The following is a 19,132-nucleotide window of genomic DNA, read 5'->3' as shown; positions in this document are numbered from 1 at the left end:
TTTTTTTTTTTTTTTTTCTCTTCTCATGAAAGTAAAAACGAGGGCAATGTGCAACATCCACAAATGTTATTATTGTCAGGAAGGAAGGCAAGACTTCAGGGACCACACTTTCTTCCCCTCCAATGTTCTCCTGCTACTGTTTCAGCTGTCAGACTGCCCATTTCTGTTTGCTTGAGTGTCTGCTAGACCACTCGGCGTATACTGTATAAACACACAAGCACGTCCACTGCCACTCAAGTTACCCCCCCACCACACACACTCACCATACTCACTCCATGCTCTCTATCTGTGTTTTCAGTGTAACTGTGGTTGAGATACAGTTTTGGAGGATGTGAGTTATGCAGTGGTGGAGATTAGGATCATGTAGCTCAAACTCTGAACATAATTAAAATAACAGTTCTAGGTGCAAAGGTCAAAGAGTAAAGTGCAAATGGTTGTCTGTCTTTGTGGCCATGCCACACTAATACGTTTTCGTTTGAAAACGCATCTTTTTCTCTTTGTTTTGGCCTTCCATCCACACTGAGACGGCGTTTTCGGTAAAAGGTGGATACATTTGAAAACGCTGTTTTCGCGTGGCAGTGTGGACAGCGAACCCAGAGCCTTTTTGAAAACGATGGCATCTTTACAGTAATCAGTATGGAAGCTCATTGGCTTCTATGCTGACTTAACCATCTGCGCAGTAGACAGCTTTTTCCAAGCGTCAAGTGTAGCCAGCAGATGTCCAGGCCAACATTTCAAAATGGAACCGGAAAAGTAATGATACCAAGAATTAGTTGGTAAATATCACACACATTCATGTAATGCTTCTCTACGAGAAGAGTGACAGGAAATAACTTTTACTGCAACACTTCTGTCACTGCTCTTTCTCGCCTACCTCTGTCTTCACACTAGTTGCCTATCTCTCACCATTTAGTCTCACACTTCTGTCAGCTATTACAATCCTTTCTCAATGTCCTGTCAACTAGAATAGAGCTGCAAGATGAATAAAGACATAGGGTGTGTTCACACTAGATACGGCTGCCTTGTACCTGTAAGTGTGAACTCACCTATTTTCCACTGATTGTGCCCCCTACCTGGCTGGCCTGCTCTCACACTGTGCTTTAGTGGTCTAGGTCCAAGTAGGGGTATCAAATGGTCTCAGTAGATCAGTTACTTTTGTGCCTTTTTTTTTATTTTTTTATTTATTTTTTTTGTCTTTCAAGCACACACAGACACTTTTGAAATATACTTTTTGAAGAGCGGTTTTATATTTTGGGGCATACGCAGGGAAGGAGTGCCACATTAAAAGAAACAGCTTAAACCTTACTTTAGGTGTTGGTCTATTAAATTTGTTAAGCATTACATGTTATCCAAAGGGCAAGATATGGCATCACTTTATCAGCAGTTTTCTATAAGAAGTCAAACTCGTGTGGTATTTTGGCCCTTGTTCTTAAATAATATATGACTATCTAGCTTTTTGTATTGTGATGAAAATGTAGGCTCTCATGTAGTGACTAGCTTGTCCTTTTCCCTTCACTCTGCTCCATCTCATCTCCTCTTTTATCGCTCTTTTCTCTGTTGGCACTCTCCTAGATCTCCACCTCCCCATCCCATCCTCAGAATGCTTTTTTTCCACGTCACAGTCATGAACATCATCATTTTCCACCTGTCATCTCTCTTTGTGTTGTTTATAGATGCTAATAGTCCACGCAGAGACTGTTAATAAATTAATCCATCCATATGGGAATAAATCCACATAACTATTGTTTTCATGTTACTTTGTGCATAGACCTACACTGCATACTAGTTATAGTTTTCATCCCTTCAAATAACCAGTTGGCACTTAGATTGAAGCCATAGTTGCCTTTTAAGATAAAGCTGTTAAGACATGGACAAGCATGTTCTGCACACAATTTTACATGTACTGAATAGTAAATAAACACATTATACATATAGAATTATACATTTGTACTGAAAATTATTATATAAAAGTAGTTTAAAACTATAGCCATGACAAAACAGTCATTTGAACTTTTTGACTATCTACACACAGGTAAGCAGCTTCAGGAGCAAATTGCCTTTTTGGGTGAACTGAAAGCACAATAAGCAGCAATGTTTTTCTATGTCTAATGGCCGTCTTCCTTTGTCTCTTCCTTAGTTTCTTATACATGAAACAAATCACTCTTCCAGCCCAAACCTTACATAGTTTGACATCTGAATCACAGTAGCCTTCTAATCTTAGATATTGACAAAAATGACCTTACATTCTTGAACCACTATTTACTTGGATCACATCCATTGTGGTCTGTCCTCATAAAGATCCTGGACCAGCTTTCCACTAGGCGAAGTATCAGACCGAAGTAAGCTATTTCCCAGTCACAAGTGTACCTAATAAGTCACATGTGAATAACTTTCCTCTGGTATATTATACTTCAATGTATCCGATTCAAGCATTATTCTTCCTGTATGATTATTCCATTTACTTTGTGACTCAGGCTTTAGATGGTCTTGCTTGACTCACAGCTCATTTCCTTTTCCTTAATCCCTTAATTCTTATTATCTGGACCTAGATTCTTTACTGACTCCACATCTTCCATCAGTGATTTCACAAGATTAAAAAACTCTCAATTTAGTTCTTATTTGCCAGCTTCCCTGCATCCAAAATACTAATTTAGAATAATCTTTGTATTTTATTAGGTGATATGGAAAAACCCAAACTATTTCAGTAGTTGTTCTGATATTATTTGGGGAATTTTATTATAAGGAGGATTGCTCAATCAACTTTCCATGTAACTATGGATAAAAGTATATAAATAGAGATCTTTTTTTAATACATTTGGCCATTTTTAAGCTTTATGCCAGCTATCATTAAATTCAATGGTAATCAAACACATGCCCGATTTATTGATGGTTCATAATGAAAAGATAAATGTGGAAAGAATTGAACTTGATGAAATGAACTTTTCATTTTTTATTTATGGCATGCACTCAATAGATTTCCAGACAAAGTCCTGCCCTACTTTTTCTTATCTCTCACTGCCATCCCTGCTACTCCTCCCTCAGTGTTTCCACTGTTTCTGGAATACCATCACTGTCATTCCCTAGTTATTTTACCCCCCTTCCCTCCCTCTCTTTTGCTGTATTTCTCTCCATTTCTCCCCCTCTAATATCTGCATTCCACAGATTTGTGACTGTAGATATACCTTTCTCCTCCCTTCCTGACATTTCTTCCTCCCTTCTCATTCCACCGTAAATTCCTGCCTCCAGATGAACATTTTGCCTTTACCTTCTCACCCCTCTCTATGTAGTGACTACATTCACTCTAAATTCCTGCCTGCAAATTGTTGGCATCTCCTCAGGGAGCAGAGAGGAGGGGGAGTGTCAGCTGTAGTCTACTGGCCTCTCAACTGAGTGACACAATTGGCATCCTGCGCATTTACTGGGCTCAAGGAAGGCTCAGTGTAGGAGGCTGAGAAATCGAGTAATGGTTTTATAGAGGAAGTGTAGATTAGGTTTTGGAGACCCATAAATGCTTATTCATACCACATCATCATTATTTTATTTTTATGTATATTTATTTTTTGGAGAGTGTAAGATAAACTTGCATATAGACAACTTGTGCTGACGTCTTCCCCTCATGAGCTCTATTCCTTGTATTGCAGTGAGCAAGTAAGCGAGGAAGGGAAGTGGAAATGTTTGGTTTAACTTTTAAACAATACTGTGAATGAGACTGCATAAGGGAGTTGTAAGAGTCATAATAGAGCCAAATCTGTGGGAAGTTGAAGGCCTTCCCTCTTATTATCATTATCACAAAGGCTACCACGATGCAACCGGGTATATTACAGAGGTAGGAAAAAATATCTATACAGCTCTTGGCACTAAATATTTTCATTAAAATATGCAGGTTCCTTAATTACTTTGTCTTAACAGAGTCACTCCTAGCAATGGCAGTCTTGTAGACTTTGGTCATTTTAGATGTAAGTTTGCTTAGATGTTAGAGACATTTAATCCTAGTGTTCATAAACTCTGCAAACTGGTAGTATGGCTTGGTGTACCTTGGTGTGGAATAATGTTGAACTTTTTTTTTGTAAATACAGTCCTTTATTGGCCAGACTTTTATTATGTTTCTGTTGTTGCTGTGTTTTTGTTTGTTTGTTTTTCCAAATTGAAAAAGGGGATGTTAACATGGTCTCAAGCAGCTTAGTTTAGCAGCTTGAAGCTTTATTCTCAACCCACATTGGCAGGCAGCAGGTGAAATGTGTTCAGAGGCGAGAGTAATAAAATTCTGGCTTTGGGCCATAAACACATTTCATTACTTGGCAGACAAGACTTGGTAAAGCAGAAAAGTATTCATTTTTTCCCCTCTATATTGTTAATCTTCCAAATCTGATATGTTTTTGTGCAACTTTCTGTCCCTGAAGTCACTTACATTGTTGCTATAGATACTTGAATGACTATGCAAGCCAGTGCATTATTGAAGTAGTTGTCTCTATAGAAATCCTATAGAAATGATTCACTTTTATCATCATTTAGAGCTGGGTGAGTGTCCTCCATTTAATTTCCAGCAATTGTGAAAACAAGCTCATCGGACTAAAATGATACAGCTCTTGGTACAACCACAACCATTTATATTTCTTTATTTTTTTTTTTAATTGCTGTGCTGTTTTGCCCCTCCTTAAAAAGCCCTAACTGTCTCCATGCTTTGTTCAGCCAAGATTAGGGTTTGTGCCCTCACTAACCACAGTTTAAGTTAGCAAATAGTTTCCAACTATTTACATTACAGGTAGTAACTAAAAAAAATGCTGATTATGACTTTCACCATGTTGGTTTTTTTTTTGTTTTTTTGTCTTTGTTTGTCTTTGTTTGTACCCTGCATATTTGACAGGAATTCTTTGTTAGCTTTATGTTGCTAATGCAATGAGGTTTAAAATATCCTAGTTAATAGTCAAACCTGACACCCTGGCATAAGCTGTTAAATATGACTCAGCTTGTGAATTGCATTTGACCTCCTCCTTATTCTGGCTGTGTTGTGTTTAATCCAGCCCCAACGGATTATATTCCACTTTGTGCTTTCTAGTGAGTCATTGCCTGTTGGGTCATTGAACCTTTTTTTGTTGTCTTTTTTTTTCAGTTTGTTTATTTGTTTGTGAGAATGCCTTTTTTGGCAGAAAACTGGGATTCTGCTTAAAAATATTTAAAGTGCTTGCATAACAGAAGCCTTTTCTCACCCGGCCCTGCATGAGTTTTAGCGAGACCTGAGCTTTCACCGGGCTTCTTTTCAAAGTCAACAGTGTTGAACATTTTCTTTTGCGCCACACAGTTTACTATGCTAATATTTGGTAACTCTGAAGCTCGATGGGCTTAATGCTATCTAAATTAAATACCAGCACAGCAGTAAACTTGCACATTAGTTTAATCATCACAACTTAAGGCAAATATGCACTAAACTGAACTTGAAACAATGAACATGATACAGAAAAAGGCTCTTCAAAAGAGTGTTCCCTGCATGTTCAACAGCAGGGTTGTGCTGATGCAGCATTTGTTGACTGTACTGTCCTTGGATTGCTGCTGGATAATTAATTGAGCAAATGGACCACAAAATGGCTGCGTTTGGCTGTAGTGTTAGCTGTGCGCAATCACACAGTCATCTACTGGGGTTACTCGGACAGCGCAACCCAGCTCTGCTCTATCTGACCAGAACTAATACCAACCTTTAGCTTGACACTTTTATTCTGACAGGTGGAGATGTTACAAAAGTGCCGCCTGTCTAAATGCCTCCCTTTGTGATCAAAGACACTCATAATATTTTGTTACCTTTTCTTTTTTTTAATTCACAGTATAATTATAACCAAATGTGAATTCATGGAAATTGCATGGGTGGCAATGAAGAGCAATACATTTTTTTTCAGTTGTAAGATGTAATTTGTACACATTATTATATTATAATTGAAAATATTTTAAAAATTTCCTCTGTTGTAGCAAATGAAAGTATCACCATATGAAATCATTTTATAATCTGAGAAGATGGAATCCTGACTTAACCTGAGATGATTGGACAAAAATTGCATTGTAAGGAAAAGTAATTAAAAGTATGGCTGGGCCATATCATACCGTTCACGGTAATACCGGTATGATGTTGGGAAACGATAAGAAAATGAAATACTGCAATAGAATACGGGTAAAACGCGCATGCGCAGTGCCTTTGGTTTTATACGCACATGGCGGAAAAAGCATTACGGCTATCGTAGGCAGGAGCCTCGCGGAGTGATTCGTACTGTGCTTCAACATAATATTACCGTGTTGTGTGTGTGTGTGTATAACCTCTTAAGTTTTGTGGATATTATACGTGGTTATGCTGAGGATATGTCGGCCAATTTCCACTGGAAATGCCTTTTGGTTAAACTGCCAGCAACGAATTTGCATTTGCACTGTTAAATTTTTATATAACTTTAATGCACATAAAAAAAAACCAGCTGCTTGTTTAAGTGAAAATACATTGATGGTTTGTTTTGTTTGTTTGTTTTGGTTTGTTTTGCACTAATAAAGTTGTGGAGTTGTAAAGTGTCTTGTCTAGTGTGAATTATATCGTCAGTTATATTGTTATCGTCAATTTTCAAATGTATATCGTGATGAATATTTTTGGTCACATCGCCCTGCTCTAATTAAAAGCCATTTAATTGTTAGTTGTTTATAGCCTGTGTCCTCGTTTTAACACATTCAAATGTAGGTTTGGAAGGTTTTCATGGGCTTTAAATGGTATACTTCCATTTCCCCTGGGGAAGTGGTACCGTTGACCTCTGAAATGTACAGACATATTGTCTGGATTAGTGAAAGGGCACTGTGTGTCTCCACATCCCTTATCTACCAGACAGTGGTAAAAACATTATCCTTCTATGTTAATTGCTTAGATGGGTAAGTTTGGTTTGGGGTAGCTGTTTCACTGGCTTATTTTAGCCTGTGTAATGTGGTGATCCACTTGCAAATTATCCCAAAACAGCAGCTGCTCCTTTAAATCATTTTGAATAAGCAATGGAGTAGAGTTGACCCCATTTTGAACTTTTAACTGCTACCACAGCTTTGTTTAAGATGAGAGCAATATTGGGTGGTCAGAGGACTATGTTAGGAGGAAGCTATTTATTTATTTATTTATTTATCTTTTCCCCAAGAATCTGTATTATTAAAAGTATTTTTTCAAGCACAGCATGTGACTATGATTTTTAACAAAAATACTGTGGAATATATTGGCTATCCATGTTTAAAGTTGATTATTCAAACACTGCAGTGAAAAGTGTGAAAATAGATGCAAATCTCTTGAGGTTTTTAACTGAACTGATTTTTGATGTAAGTTAATCATCAAAACTTCATGTTATTGCAAGACTAGGAAAAGAGAGCAATCAAAATAGCTATAGGGATTATTATTTATTGTTTTAGTATGTACCGTTAGTATTTCCAGTCTTAAGATTACCTACCAAGAATGTCTACAACTGTAACCTGTATTTAAGGTTAAGTGAATTGTGAGAAATCTTGGTATAACATCAGCAGCTAAACAGAATTATTAAAACAGGAGATGTGCTGAAAATCATACATCTAAAATACCAGGAATTCTGAAATTCTTTCATTAAACAATAGAGAGAAAATGACAGTTAGTGGTTGTCATTTGTGACTGCGCAAGTATTCAGTCAGACTTATTATCTTTCCCCTTGCTTTTAAAATTAGGTTTTATGGTTGGGATGATGACCCATAGACAACACAAAGGACAGCCTCACCCCAGGGCTTCTTGGTGGTTTACTGTTTCCTAGTTGACCTAGCTTTCTGTGTTAGGATCTGAATGAGTCTGGTCTCCTGCCAGCCATGGCTTGCCTGCTCACGTGGCAGCTATTTAACACTGTCGGATCCCTAGAGGGCACAGTGTGAGATTTGACTCATTGGTGATTGTAGTTCACAGTGGAAGAGTGTGCATATGTGTAGATAAGGTTATAAAAATATTTCGGCATATTTTCTAAATCCTTATGGGAAGGCTGTAAATTGATATAGAAATCTGATCTGGGGTAGTAGTAATAAAAGCTGAATAAAAGCTCAAATAGGAGCTTCGTGTGTGTGTGTGTTTTTTTTTTTTAAATCTTTTCTTTTAGTTGTACAAAGTCCCGTTTATGTGAGACAGCGTTATTGAAAATTAATTTTTGTTATATTGTATTTAGTCCATATTAAGATTGTGCCAAATTCATGTTTTCTAAGAGCATTATGATGAATACAAAATGTACCTAAAGTCATGTTTGGTGCCAGTTAAGTCACAATTTTATTTTATGTGTTCTGGTGCTTTTAGTCATTTCTTTTTAGTTTGCTTTTGCTGTAATTGTTTTGGGGTTTTTTGGATCTCAGTTCTCCTGAAGAAGCTAATTGGAGGAGGATGCTTTCTCCCTGATTTGAAGGGTGAGAAGTTCATTAGCTCATCAATAATGAAGATCTTTTCTCTAAAAAGCACTTGGTACAAACTCACATGTCCATATGGGTTACAGTCCAGAACTATTTGTTTCATGAAATGTCACTTTTAATATTGTCTTGTTCCCTCCCATGATCTTACAGCACAAATTTAGAAAATCACCAGTAACATAGTTACCTGCAGTAATTTTTTCTATCCCTCTTAGATCTTGTGTTTGTCTTATTTCACTGATTATTGATTTGTTGTGCAAGTTACACCCCCTTGAACATATTAAGCACTATCAGTAGCTTTATTCTGATGTGCCTGGCAGCACAGTTAGTGAGAGGCCATTGATAACAAGAAAGAGGATTTTCGCCCTGTCGTAATTATGGCTGAGACAGTGGAGCAGTGTGCAGATTAATCCCTTAATTTTCACTAACACAGTTTGGTAACTTAAGAGCCAAGTGCACCCAATTTAACCTGCTAGCTACTAATCTGTGCTGCCTCTTCAGCACTGGTGAGCGCACACTGCTGTCGGGTCTACACTCCAGATTTTGTTGAGGTTACCAGCCTGGCTCCTGACCTCTAAATGACAACCTGTCTCCAGTTTGCGTAATGATATATTTGAAATTCACTTATGAATTCACTTCAGAATATGTGTTATATAGAATATAACAACTATATATCTATAGATATCTATAGATAGAGATATAGAGATATAGATCTAGATATATAGATATATATCTATAGATAGAGATAGAGATATATAGAGATACAATTGATAAAGCCTACATAAGAGCAAATAAATGGGATAGAGGTGATGCCTATGACTTTTAATAATAAATATTTATTATTAAAAGCTTCAGTTGTTGTGAATAACCACAGCAAATTGTGCCCTATAATCAGGAACAAACTAAAGACTTTTTGTTTTTGTTTTTGTGGACAGAATGATCAAAGCTTTTACTCAGTTACTCATTTTGGATTGACTATGTTAATTGTATTTAGCAGGCAAGAATTTCAAAGCAGAAGAGCAAATGAGCTTTCTGACCAAGTTTGTACTGCTAACACCTTGAAATACATCTGCATTATAGAGTTCTACAAATACCCTGAAGCATGGGTTTCATGCCTATCCTGATCATTCTGGAGGGTTTTTGTTTTTTGTTGTTGCAGTATTTAGTCTTTCAGTTGTAGCATCTATTCACATATGTCCTGCCAAGATTTCAGACCTCTTGTTTTTCACTTGTTGGCCAACATAACCGTGTCCATTTTGTCCCATGCGAGGTTATTTTGGCTGCTTCTGATTTGGCCTGCACCTGTTGGCTTTGGCTGTGTATTTTCCCCTGACAAGTGGATGGTTAGTGTTCATCCAGTCAACGCAGTTTGGTTTGTGTTGAGATTGTCTGTTCCTGTGCTGTGATTCTGATTTGATTGACTGTATCATTTTGGTCACTGTCAAAGTCTCCACATGCAATGGCTGTAATGCTAGGTTTGTTTCTCAAGTCGGCCTCATATCTTTATCGGAAGTAGTGCTCATTAGTGGCAGTTTCTCACACACACACACACGCAATCTGTTATATAATCCATGTACACAATAGATGCCCACTGTTTTGGCTTGTCTTAATGCGTTTGAAAACTTCTAGTTTGACAAATGCATAAGAAACTGTTTATTTGCTGTACTGAATCAAATAGTAAATGATGTATGCAGTAGGCAGTCTGAGTTGCTTTATAATTGCTTTATAATGCCTTTATCCATAGTGCCTAGGTATATAGTCTATTGCTGCATTTGTATAGTTATATATATTTTTTCATAGTCTGTACTATATTTCTAATATGGAGTTTCCAGAATAGTTTTTGTATGTCTTAGTTATTGTTTATACTATAGCTTTTATATGTGTGTGTTTTTGTTTGGCATTTGTTGTGGAGGGCAAAGAGAATTTCTTTGCACGGGGAAACATGTTTCTTTATTGTGCATATGACAATACAACTTTGAAGCTTGAAACGTCTGATCAATGGCAGCTTTTAACCTACGCTGTGTATAGTATAGCTATCGTCCTGTTTTCTGCTGCAAGTAGGTGCCGGTTAAGCATTACACAACAGCTCCTCTACCGGAAACTTACCTTTTGGACTCATCAGAAATTAAAGTTCTCAGTTGAGGCTAAGAAAACAGAAAGGGGGCATGGCTTACAATCAATTCTGTTTTTTGGGTTTCTTCTTTTTATTTCGAGACAAGGAAAGCTTATATGCAGCAAAAGATGAGACTTGTGTTTGTAAGCAGATGTTATACCTTTACAGCTCATTGAGCTGCCTTGGGCTCAGCAGATTTGCACTACCTCCTGTTTAAGTTGTTCTAGATTAACTGTGGTGTTTGCTTTCTTGCTCAAAGACTAAAACTCAGTGAAGCTATTTGGAAAGAGAGAAGTTACCTGTACCTGTATTAGTAATGTATTGGCAGGGCTTGCCCAGGACCATGAATAGAAAGCAGTGAATATTAAAATACATGGATGGCTAAAAGCAGAGAGACTGAATAGTGTGTGTTTCTTTAGTGCCTTTTTGTGATAGGGATCTTGGTCTGTCTGCTGGCAGTGAAGGGTGCTTATTAACTTCCTTTTGCATCTTTCACCTTTTCACTGTTGTTTTTTTCTAAACATTCATTGTGCAAGTTTTCTCTGCCACCGCTCGTTTTTTTTCTTCTTTTTTTCCCCTCTTTTCCTTCTATGCTTGGCTTATTTTGTCTTACTCTGTAAGCATCATAAGATTGTCCAGCCAGTTACAGACAGAGCTTAATTTCACTTATATTCTATAGCATGTAGTACAAAATATTTAGGAGTAGGAAAATTAAGAATTAAAAAAACATCTTAAAGGGTATAACCATAGCCAAGCATGGACATACTTTTAGTATCCCTCTTGTTTCTTTTGAAAGCTAGTGTATGCAGTTCGTGTTGCAAACCCCCATAGACTTGCTTGCTACAAGAAAAAGAGCTTGTCTGTTCAATATTTTACAGTGAGAAACTCTTAACAAGTGTCTCAGCCTGTGAGGGACTGTGAAAATGGACAAACCAAGATGTAGGCCAAAAGAGAGTAGTACCTATTCAGCCTTAGAAACTTAAAAAATAATTAATGAAAATCTACTAAAATTAGAGAGAGAAAGTTATAATTTAAGATGTCAAGCATTTATACATTATGTATATTGTGTTTTTTATAATAGCTTTTTGACATATATGAAACATATTTGTGGCCATTATATCTTTAAATATGGCTAAATATAAAAAAATAAGGAAAGAATTTTTTAAATGATACCGAATATTGTTGGAATGCTGTTTCAAAATTATTGTGGCAAATATATCTGAATCACTTTGTTTTTTGTTTTGGTTTTTTTGCGTTTGTTGGCAAAAAAAAAAAGGTAAAAGAACACAATATCTGTTTCTTTTTTTTCCCCAGTTCTGTGTGCAAAGAACCTGGCAAAGAAAGACTTCTTTCGTAAGTAAAAACTATTTTTATTTATAAGATGCTATTCCTGTCCTGTTTCCTCTCTTGTACATTAGAATGCTTTGTCAGCAGTGGTGGCTTGCAGTTGCAGCATTTTGAAGTAAAACTGGGAAAACTGTAAAAGACGTCCCTTAGGAGCCATCTGTCTATTAAACACAACAGGAGCCCTGGTACACACTAGGACCCAATGCTAACCCAAATTCTGGTAATAGGAATGTGGCTCACTGGCACATAAAAACCAAACTAAAAGACTTTAATTGGACAGGATGGATATCGCTATTTTAGTCAAACCCATGAAATACTGTAAATAATAATAGTACTAGATTTAGTGGTTACATTTACAGTTTAGTTTAAGAGCATGCAAGGACGGAGTTTATACTTAGCTTGTTTGTTTGTTTGTTTGTTTTAATTAAAACTTAAACTCATTGGTTAACTACCCTCAAAGGTTTACATACCTTAATTATTGAATTTAAATCCAAAATCATCAAGTAAACGACTACAAAAAAATTGTTTTAAAACCTTTTTGGTTTCCAGCTGTTATAGTTAAAAATTTGCAATGTAAAAGTAGGATTAAAACATACCTTACATTAGCTCTAACAGCTCAGTTTATGTTTATTAAAAAAAGGGGAAAAACAACTTAAAAATATATTTAAAAATAAATTGCCCAGTGCTTTGGCCAGGCCTGGCGTTGACTCAGACTCAGCCGGCCACTGGGCTTGCAGTACACTGCACTGCAGAAACGCTGCCAAAGTATACAGCCAAGAAATGCACTGTTTTTACTTCAGTTGGAAATTATGGTTTCTCTGAAAGCACTGAACTGCCAAAAGCAGCTTGTACTTCATTTTTGTCTTAAAAAAAAAAAAAAAAAAAGCTCTTATGTATATACACAAATGCACAACCACAACAAAGGAAATTCCAAGACACCACTGAGTGACTAAACAAGTTTATCTTGTGTAAAGTGTCTGCGCTCAGAGTTTCATACCTCGGCAGTTTAAAAAAACATACACATGCATGCACAGACCTAGACAGGGACCCTAAGATAAATACACCATGAAGAATCCCTTATCAGATTTCCAAATGAGTGAGATACTGTGAACAGACTTGTTGTAAAGTTTTTCTGCATATTGCTTCATATGTTCCATGTGTTGTGTAAATGTTTCACAAAATACAATAGCCCGTGAGAAGATTTTAATTGTACTTTCTTACAATCCTTCATCTTAAACATAAGATAAAGAGCGTTAAAGTTAGTATTTTAACTTATCAAATACCTGTTTAATAGGTGTATTATCAGTTATAACATGAAATAGGAAGCTAACCAAAACGTACAAAACAAGACGCTTGATTAGACTAATAACTTTCTTTATAGTGTCCATATATTTACCCACAAGCTTACACAGCAACACATGTATCCATCCTCCTGTCTCTGCTGGTTTCATGACCTTCAGATGAACCTGAGTTTAGTTTTAGTCAGACACTGCAGGGATATTATCATCATATGGGGAAAAATGTAATGTTTATGGACTACAGCAGATTATTATTACGGTTAAAAAGCAGGGGGGGGGGATGCAGAGAAAATCAACATGTAATTTTAAGAGGAACTCTCACAAAGTAGTGGTGTAGCTGTCAACCTGACTGTCTGTAAATGAGGACAACCAGATAAACTTGTCACTGCAGTCTCAAAGGAGTGACAAAAATAAGGGTTAAAAACTGTGTCACCTCTAGTGCCTCCATGATTGGTGTACCCACAGGGTTTGTACAAAGGTTAAACAAAATGTTTGTCCACTTTTACAGGGTTGCCAGATCCCTTTGCCAAAGTGGTGGTGGATGGTTCAGGACAATGCCACTCTACAGATACTGTGAGAAATACGCTGGACCCAAAATGGAATCAACATTATGATCTGTAAGTCAACAGGAGAAGCCGTGTGCCAGATTGCTGCTTACTCTTTGTGGCTAATTAAGAAACAAATGCTGTAAAAGTGTGCGTTTACCATCAATCAAATTCAAAATGGTCAAAAGAAACATAGAAGGAAGGAATGTAGTGTACTGATTTTGCTCACTCACATGTCTTTGTGTGGAAGGAAGGTAGATTGATTTGTATCTTTCCCCTGTTAAAAAAACAAACCAACCTGATCAATTACATGAAAACAAAACCTGTAGCGTAACATTTCAGGCGTTCCATACCACAGGCCTCACAAAAGGTATTTTCATTACATTTTATGTGGAGGGAGCCAACTTGTATTGATATGGTGCTCTAAAGTAACAGGTTATGTCTACTTCCGGAGCATTTGTGGAAATAACTCCAGAAAGGTCTTCTGTGTGAATCTGAGGACTTTTTTTGGCAAGCTAGCTTTGTCTCAACTAAATGTGGATCGCACACATTTAAAGCTCTACTTTATTTTAATCTCTTTTAGGATTAGCCACATATCATCAGCCTTTGTAACACTATGCAACTTAAATCTTGAAACCTGCTCCTTCAACAAGGGCGGGCTCCTTTCGTTTTCTTTCTGTCCCCAATGTTTAAAAAAACCTTCTGTTTGTTACGGTTTCAGATCAAGTATAAAATAATGTGTTCATCATCTTTTCTGTGGTCTCAGATATTGATTTCACTGGGGCTGTGCACTCTGAATGTTAATCTCTACCGAGGATTGTGTCGACAGGCCATTTCAAGAACTGATCACAGTAAACCCCACTTTTGATTAAGCCTATGCACTGGTGAGAGATGAAGAGATGAAACTGTGGTAACTGAAGAAAATGAGAGGAAATAAGGGGCCTGAAGAATGAGTCATGAAGAAATAGATGCACACATGAAGTCCAAAAGAAAGACGGTGTCAAGTTACAGGGTGAAAATATGTATCACAATTGGTATGTTGGCTCACGGTCTAGCAATTGGTTTAGTTCATCCTCGTTTTTTGCCGTCACAGCTTCTTCGATTCTGACAGTTGTCTCTATGTTTGCTTCTTTTCAACAGCATCGAAGTGTGCGAGTTACTTTTTATGTAATGAATAACAGTAATTTATAATAATAGAAATATTAATCGTGCACACAGCCTTAAATTAATGCAAATGTTAAAGTAAATACACTTTCGGTGAACATGCATGTGTGAGGGTTTCTCATTTCTCTACAGATGGACAATTCGAATATTTTTGCTCTGTCAACAATGACCTCAGGTTCCCTCCGTTTACATAATTCTCCTCCCCTCTCTGTTTCCCCACCGTCTCAGAGAAGGTGTATTCCCCACCCGCGACCCCTGGCCTCTTCCTCTGGTTCAGGAAATGGCTAACATGCCACAGAAAGCAAATGGGAGTGTGGGCTTGGCAGATCGCCAGCTCACCACACCCCCAACCTCAGCCTCTAGCTTTAGGAGGTGGAGTCTTTTTCAGCATGACACTGGTCCTGACAGGGGCCTTGTTATTGTAAATACACTAAAATAATTATTTGCTTTTTTAGACTACAATTTACACACTATAATTCACCTTGGTGTCCTGCACAGAAGATATTTGAGGACACAAAAAAAAAAATCTAGTAAGTGTTGAAAGTTTATGAACTCTGCAGTATGCAGGTCTTGTTTTGGCAGGTTGTCTTTTCATGCTTGGCCTCTTATTTCTAGGCTTTTCAGTACAAGTCTTCACATTACTTTAGTTGGGAGTATTGGGTTTGCTTGCTGCTCCCTCTGCCTTTCCCCAAGAGACGTTAAATTCTGTACATGTTGTGTTGTACAGCCTTATGTAATTCAGCCGTCTTTATCACTGGGAACAAATCAAATCTTGTTCAATTAGGATGTGTAAAGTGTTGAACACATAGATGCCATTAGCGTTGATTCCTTCTGGCATTTGTTGACATCCAGATCAATAATATATTGGTAGTAGTTGTCAACCCAACTCTCCTCAATATAGATCGCATGACACAGGCATTACCTCTACATCAAATTTACCTGCCTATAGTTTAATAAAAAAGTGCTAATTTTGCTGCTGCTGTGGCTAATATCCTTGTATTTTTCTTTCCATAAATGTGTATGTGGATGAGAGAGACACACACAGAGTATTGTCCCAAATTTAGGCCAGTAAGCTTTTTTATTTTTTCCTAAAAACATGACGAAGGCGCCTCAGACCTCTAGATTAACTTCATGTGTTATGCGCGTGCTAGCATCTGTGTGACTTATTGAGAATGATGTCAGATACACAGTGCTCAGTGCGTAAATAAACCAAAGAATTCGAGCAAAAATAAAGGTTTCTGGGAGGGTTTCCTAACACAGTAATAAACTGTGCATATTTAACCGTGTTTCTCCTTAAATACTTTTCGTTTTTGTAGAATTACCCTTTAAACTTGGGTTTTGACAATAAAGTTTGTATCTCATTTTTATCTGTAGTGATCAGTACATTGAGCCAAAGTGCTTTTCGTACAGATGAGAACAGAAAAAAAAAAAACTGTTCAAAACACAACATTTTCACACTGTGTGTTAAAGTTCAGCTGAAGATCGTCTTTTGAGGCTGTGTTTACACAGAATGTGATTGGACGATCACAATGCCGAGTCAGTCATCTCCAACAAGTTAAGAATTTTATTGATTTTATAAATTGTTAATAAAAATTTGTGACAAAAACAAGGGCTGAATCCTTATTGATCCTCTATGCTCTTTACATTTTAAGTTTCTGTATTTTTTCCATGTTATCATCATCGTTTGTTTTGAATTCATGAAAGAGATGAAGAGTTACGGGAAAGAAGTTAGCATAGCAACATAAAGACAATTTTCTTTTGAGCAATAAGAAATAATTGATGAAGATAGATTTTGGAAAAAATTCAAGGATTTTCAGCGAGAACTTTAGGGGCCTGCACTTGTTTTCACATCCCATCTGTCCCAGGAATCATCTATTGAAAACAGGAAGCCTTGGTTAATTCACACTTTAGAGATGTGTCATTTCAGCATTTCAAGTCATAAACCGTCCTGCAAAGTTTACTCAACTTTCATCAGACAGACTACCATCAGACAGTGCCTCACTGTTGCTAAATTCGAGATTGTTTGAAGTGTTATGTCAGTATGTTTTTGTGAGTCAGGAAATGACTTTTTCAACTTCTCTTATCTTGCGACACTCTTTCATAGTCTTGTCAGCAATTTAGCTTTTTTTTCCCTCTCTTCTAAATCTGTTGCCTTGAGGTGGTGCTTTGCACAGCATACCTCCGCATCAGAGACCTGTTTAATGTAAACCACACTGTGTAGAAAGAAAACATAAAAAAAGTATGGTTTCTTTTTACCCCAGCACACAAAAAGCAGGAACTAAAGAACCGAAAATTTAATGATCCTAATCATTTTGTGTCAATATCAACACCCTGGCAAATATGCTGTATAATTAACTCTTCTTTATGTTAAAAAACTGGAGCTTAATTGATGCTTTGTGGCAAAGAAAATGGTCTATTCGTTCATCAATTTGCCATCAAATGGTGTTAAAGTATTAGAGTGAGATTTTAACAAACATGCGCAGTGAACCACACGTTAATATTTACTGGGAAGCAAACGGTGTGCCAATGTGCTACTGGATTCTGGTCATAAGAATATCTTATCATTTTACCAACATCCTTGTTTTGGCTTTTATACCAAACCTATATGTTTTGATGTGTTGAGCAGGAAAATCCCCTCCATGCCACTGCGATGAAGCATAATAGCAAAACAGCTGCTAGACTGTAATTACGTGTGTGTTAGTGAATGTGAGATTGTGCATTTGAATATTGTGTTTACTGTAAGAGCTGTCTAAGCCTCAGACAGCGGTGAAGCACATCGCGGGGACTTCCTCTGTTCCTTAAACCACGACTAGACTGGCCTCAGCGGTGCTGATTCTACACACGCACACGCACACACACAGGGACAGAAGTTACTTTTAAATGTGATGCACTAATCAGCCTCATTACAAAGTGTACATCTAAAACTCTGTGACAGGTTCAGAGAGAAGTACATGTAAAATGGAAGGTTATGGTTTTGTGTTTCTTCTTTTTGGCTTAGTTTTTAGTAACTGTAATAATTTTTAGGAAATCTCTGGAGCGCAGGGTTATTTTAACTTGTGAGTTCATTCAATTTCATATCACTCTTCTTAAGGGTTGAGCCTCTAAGCACACATGTCTTGGAACTTTTTTTTCCAAGTACAGTGTCAAGACTTAAAAGCTTTGTTATTACTCATCGTTTCTATTTTATTGACCTGTTTTTTTTTCACTTTCTTTCTCTCACCCCATCAGATACATTGGAAAGTCCGACTCCATAACCATCAGTGTATGGAACCACAAGAAGATCCACAAAAAGCAGGGCGCGGGTTTCCTGGGCTGTGTACGCCTCCTGTCCAATGCCATTAACAGACTCAAAGACACGGGCTGTAAGTAGCTATTTGTATTATTGTAAGTATGAATTTAGGTGTTTCTTTCGCATTGACTGAAAACAGGTCAGTGTTCTGTTTTTGTACATCTTTTGCCATAGGGTGACCTGTCAGGATTGTTATTGAAGTGTGATTCAGTTAGGTATGCCAGGTTAACCTTTGTTCACACATTCTGCACTGAACTTATCGCACATAAACAAATGTGTGAATCAAACCAAATGTCTCCAGACAGCCTAGGTTTCAGACTTGACACTCGTCTTTCCTGTGCCTCTGCTGGCTGCAGCAATAGATAGCATGCCTGCTGCTACAGTAGGCATGCAGCATGTGAGCTGTGTCCTAGCCTGCAACCTGCTACAGCATATATGCCAGCCATTCATTGCTATGAGATTTATGGCAACTCCTTATAACATATCACAAATATTTTTTGCTGCAGACATCTGGCTCCTGTGACCAAATCAGTGCCAATAGTTCTATTTAAAGCAAAATGACTTTCTTGTCAGGAAAAAAAAGAGGAAGAAACATGCTGCTGATTGATGATGGCATGAGATAATCACTGGTTGCCCCAGAACAAGATCCCAACATACTTGTACAGATGCTCACATTCTCAAATGAGCAGTTCTTAATCTACATGCTTAAGACCGTCACCTCACTGTTACGGTCTTTTATTTCAAATATATTCTGTGCATTCCAAATGCTTGTTAACCCTGCCTAACTTTTTGGCAGTACCAGACACGTATACCCTTAACCAAAGTCCAGACTATCAAATTAACATTCCTTCCAGTCATTCTCATCTTTTCCTTCAATCTGTCTTCCTGGCCTGCCCTAAACACAGGCCGTCAGACTTGTACCAGACCACACTGAGTTACATTTATCCCTTTTTATATGTATCCAACC

At 37.3% G+C, this 19,132-nt stretch overlaps 1 protein-coding gene across 2 annotated transcripts in view; it reads left to right on the top strand.

Moving 5' to 3' along the window:
* The window catches only part of LOC102203726 (E3 ubiquitin-protein ligase SMURF2), a 61,719-nt gene that overhangs the window by 14,914 nt on the left and 27,673 nt on the right, over positions 1-19,132 (top strand). For both annotated transcript variants that reach the window (XM_005736274.1, XM_013911647.1), the window contains exons 2-4: positions 11,837-11,875; positions 13,676-13,784; positions 18,105-18,238. In XM_005736274.1, the coding sequence (XP_005736331.1) occupies positions 11,837-11,875; positions 13,676-13,784; positions 18,105-18,238 (282 nt within the window). The remainder of the gene's footprint in view (positions 1-11,836; positions 11,876-13,675; positions 13,785-18,104; positions 18,239-19,132) is intronic.

This window comes from Pundamilia nyererei, unplaced genomic scaffold (genome assembly GCF_000239375.1).
Source record: "Pundamilia nyererei isolate P.nyererei 1_Seehausen unplaced genomic scaffold, PunNye1.0 scaffold00068, whole genome shotgun sequence".
NCBI lineage: Eukaryota > Metazoa > Chordata > Actinopteri > Cichliformes > Cichlidae > Pundamilia > Pundamilia nyererei.
Note: the sequence above shows the minus strand (reverse complement) of the source record. Positions and strands in the feature narration are given on the sequence as shown.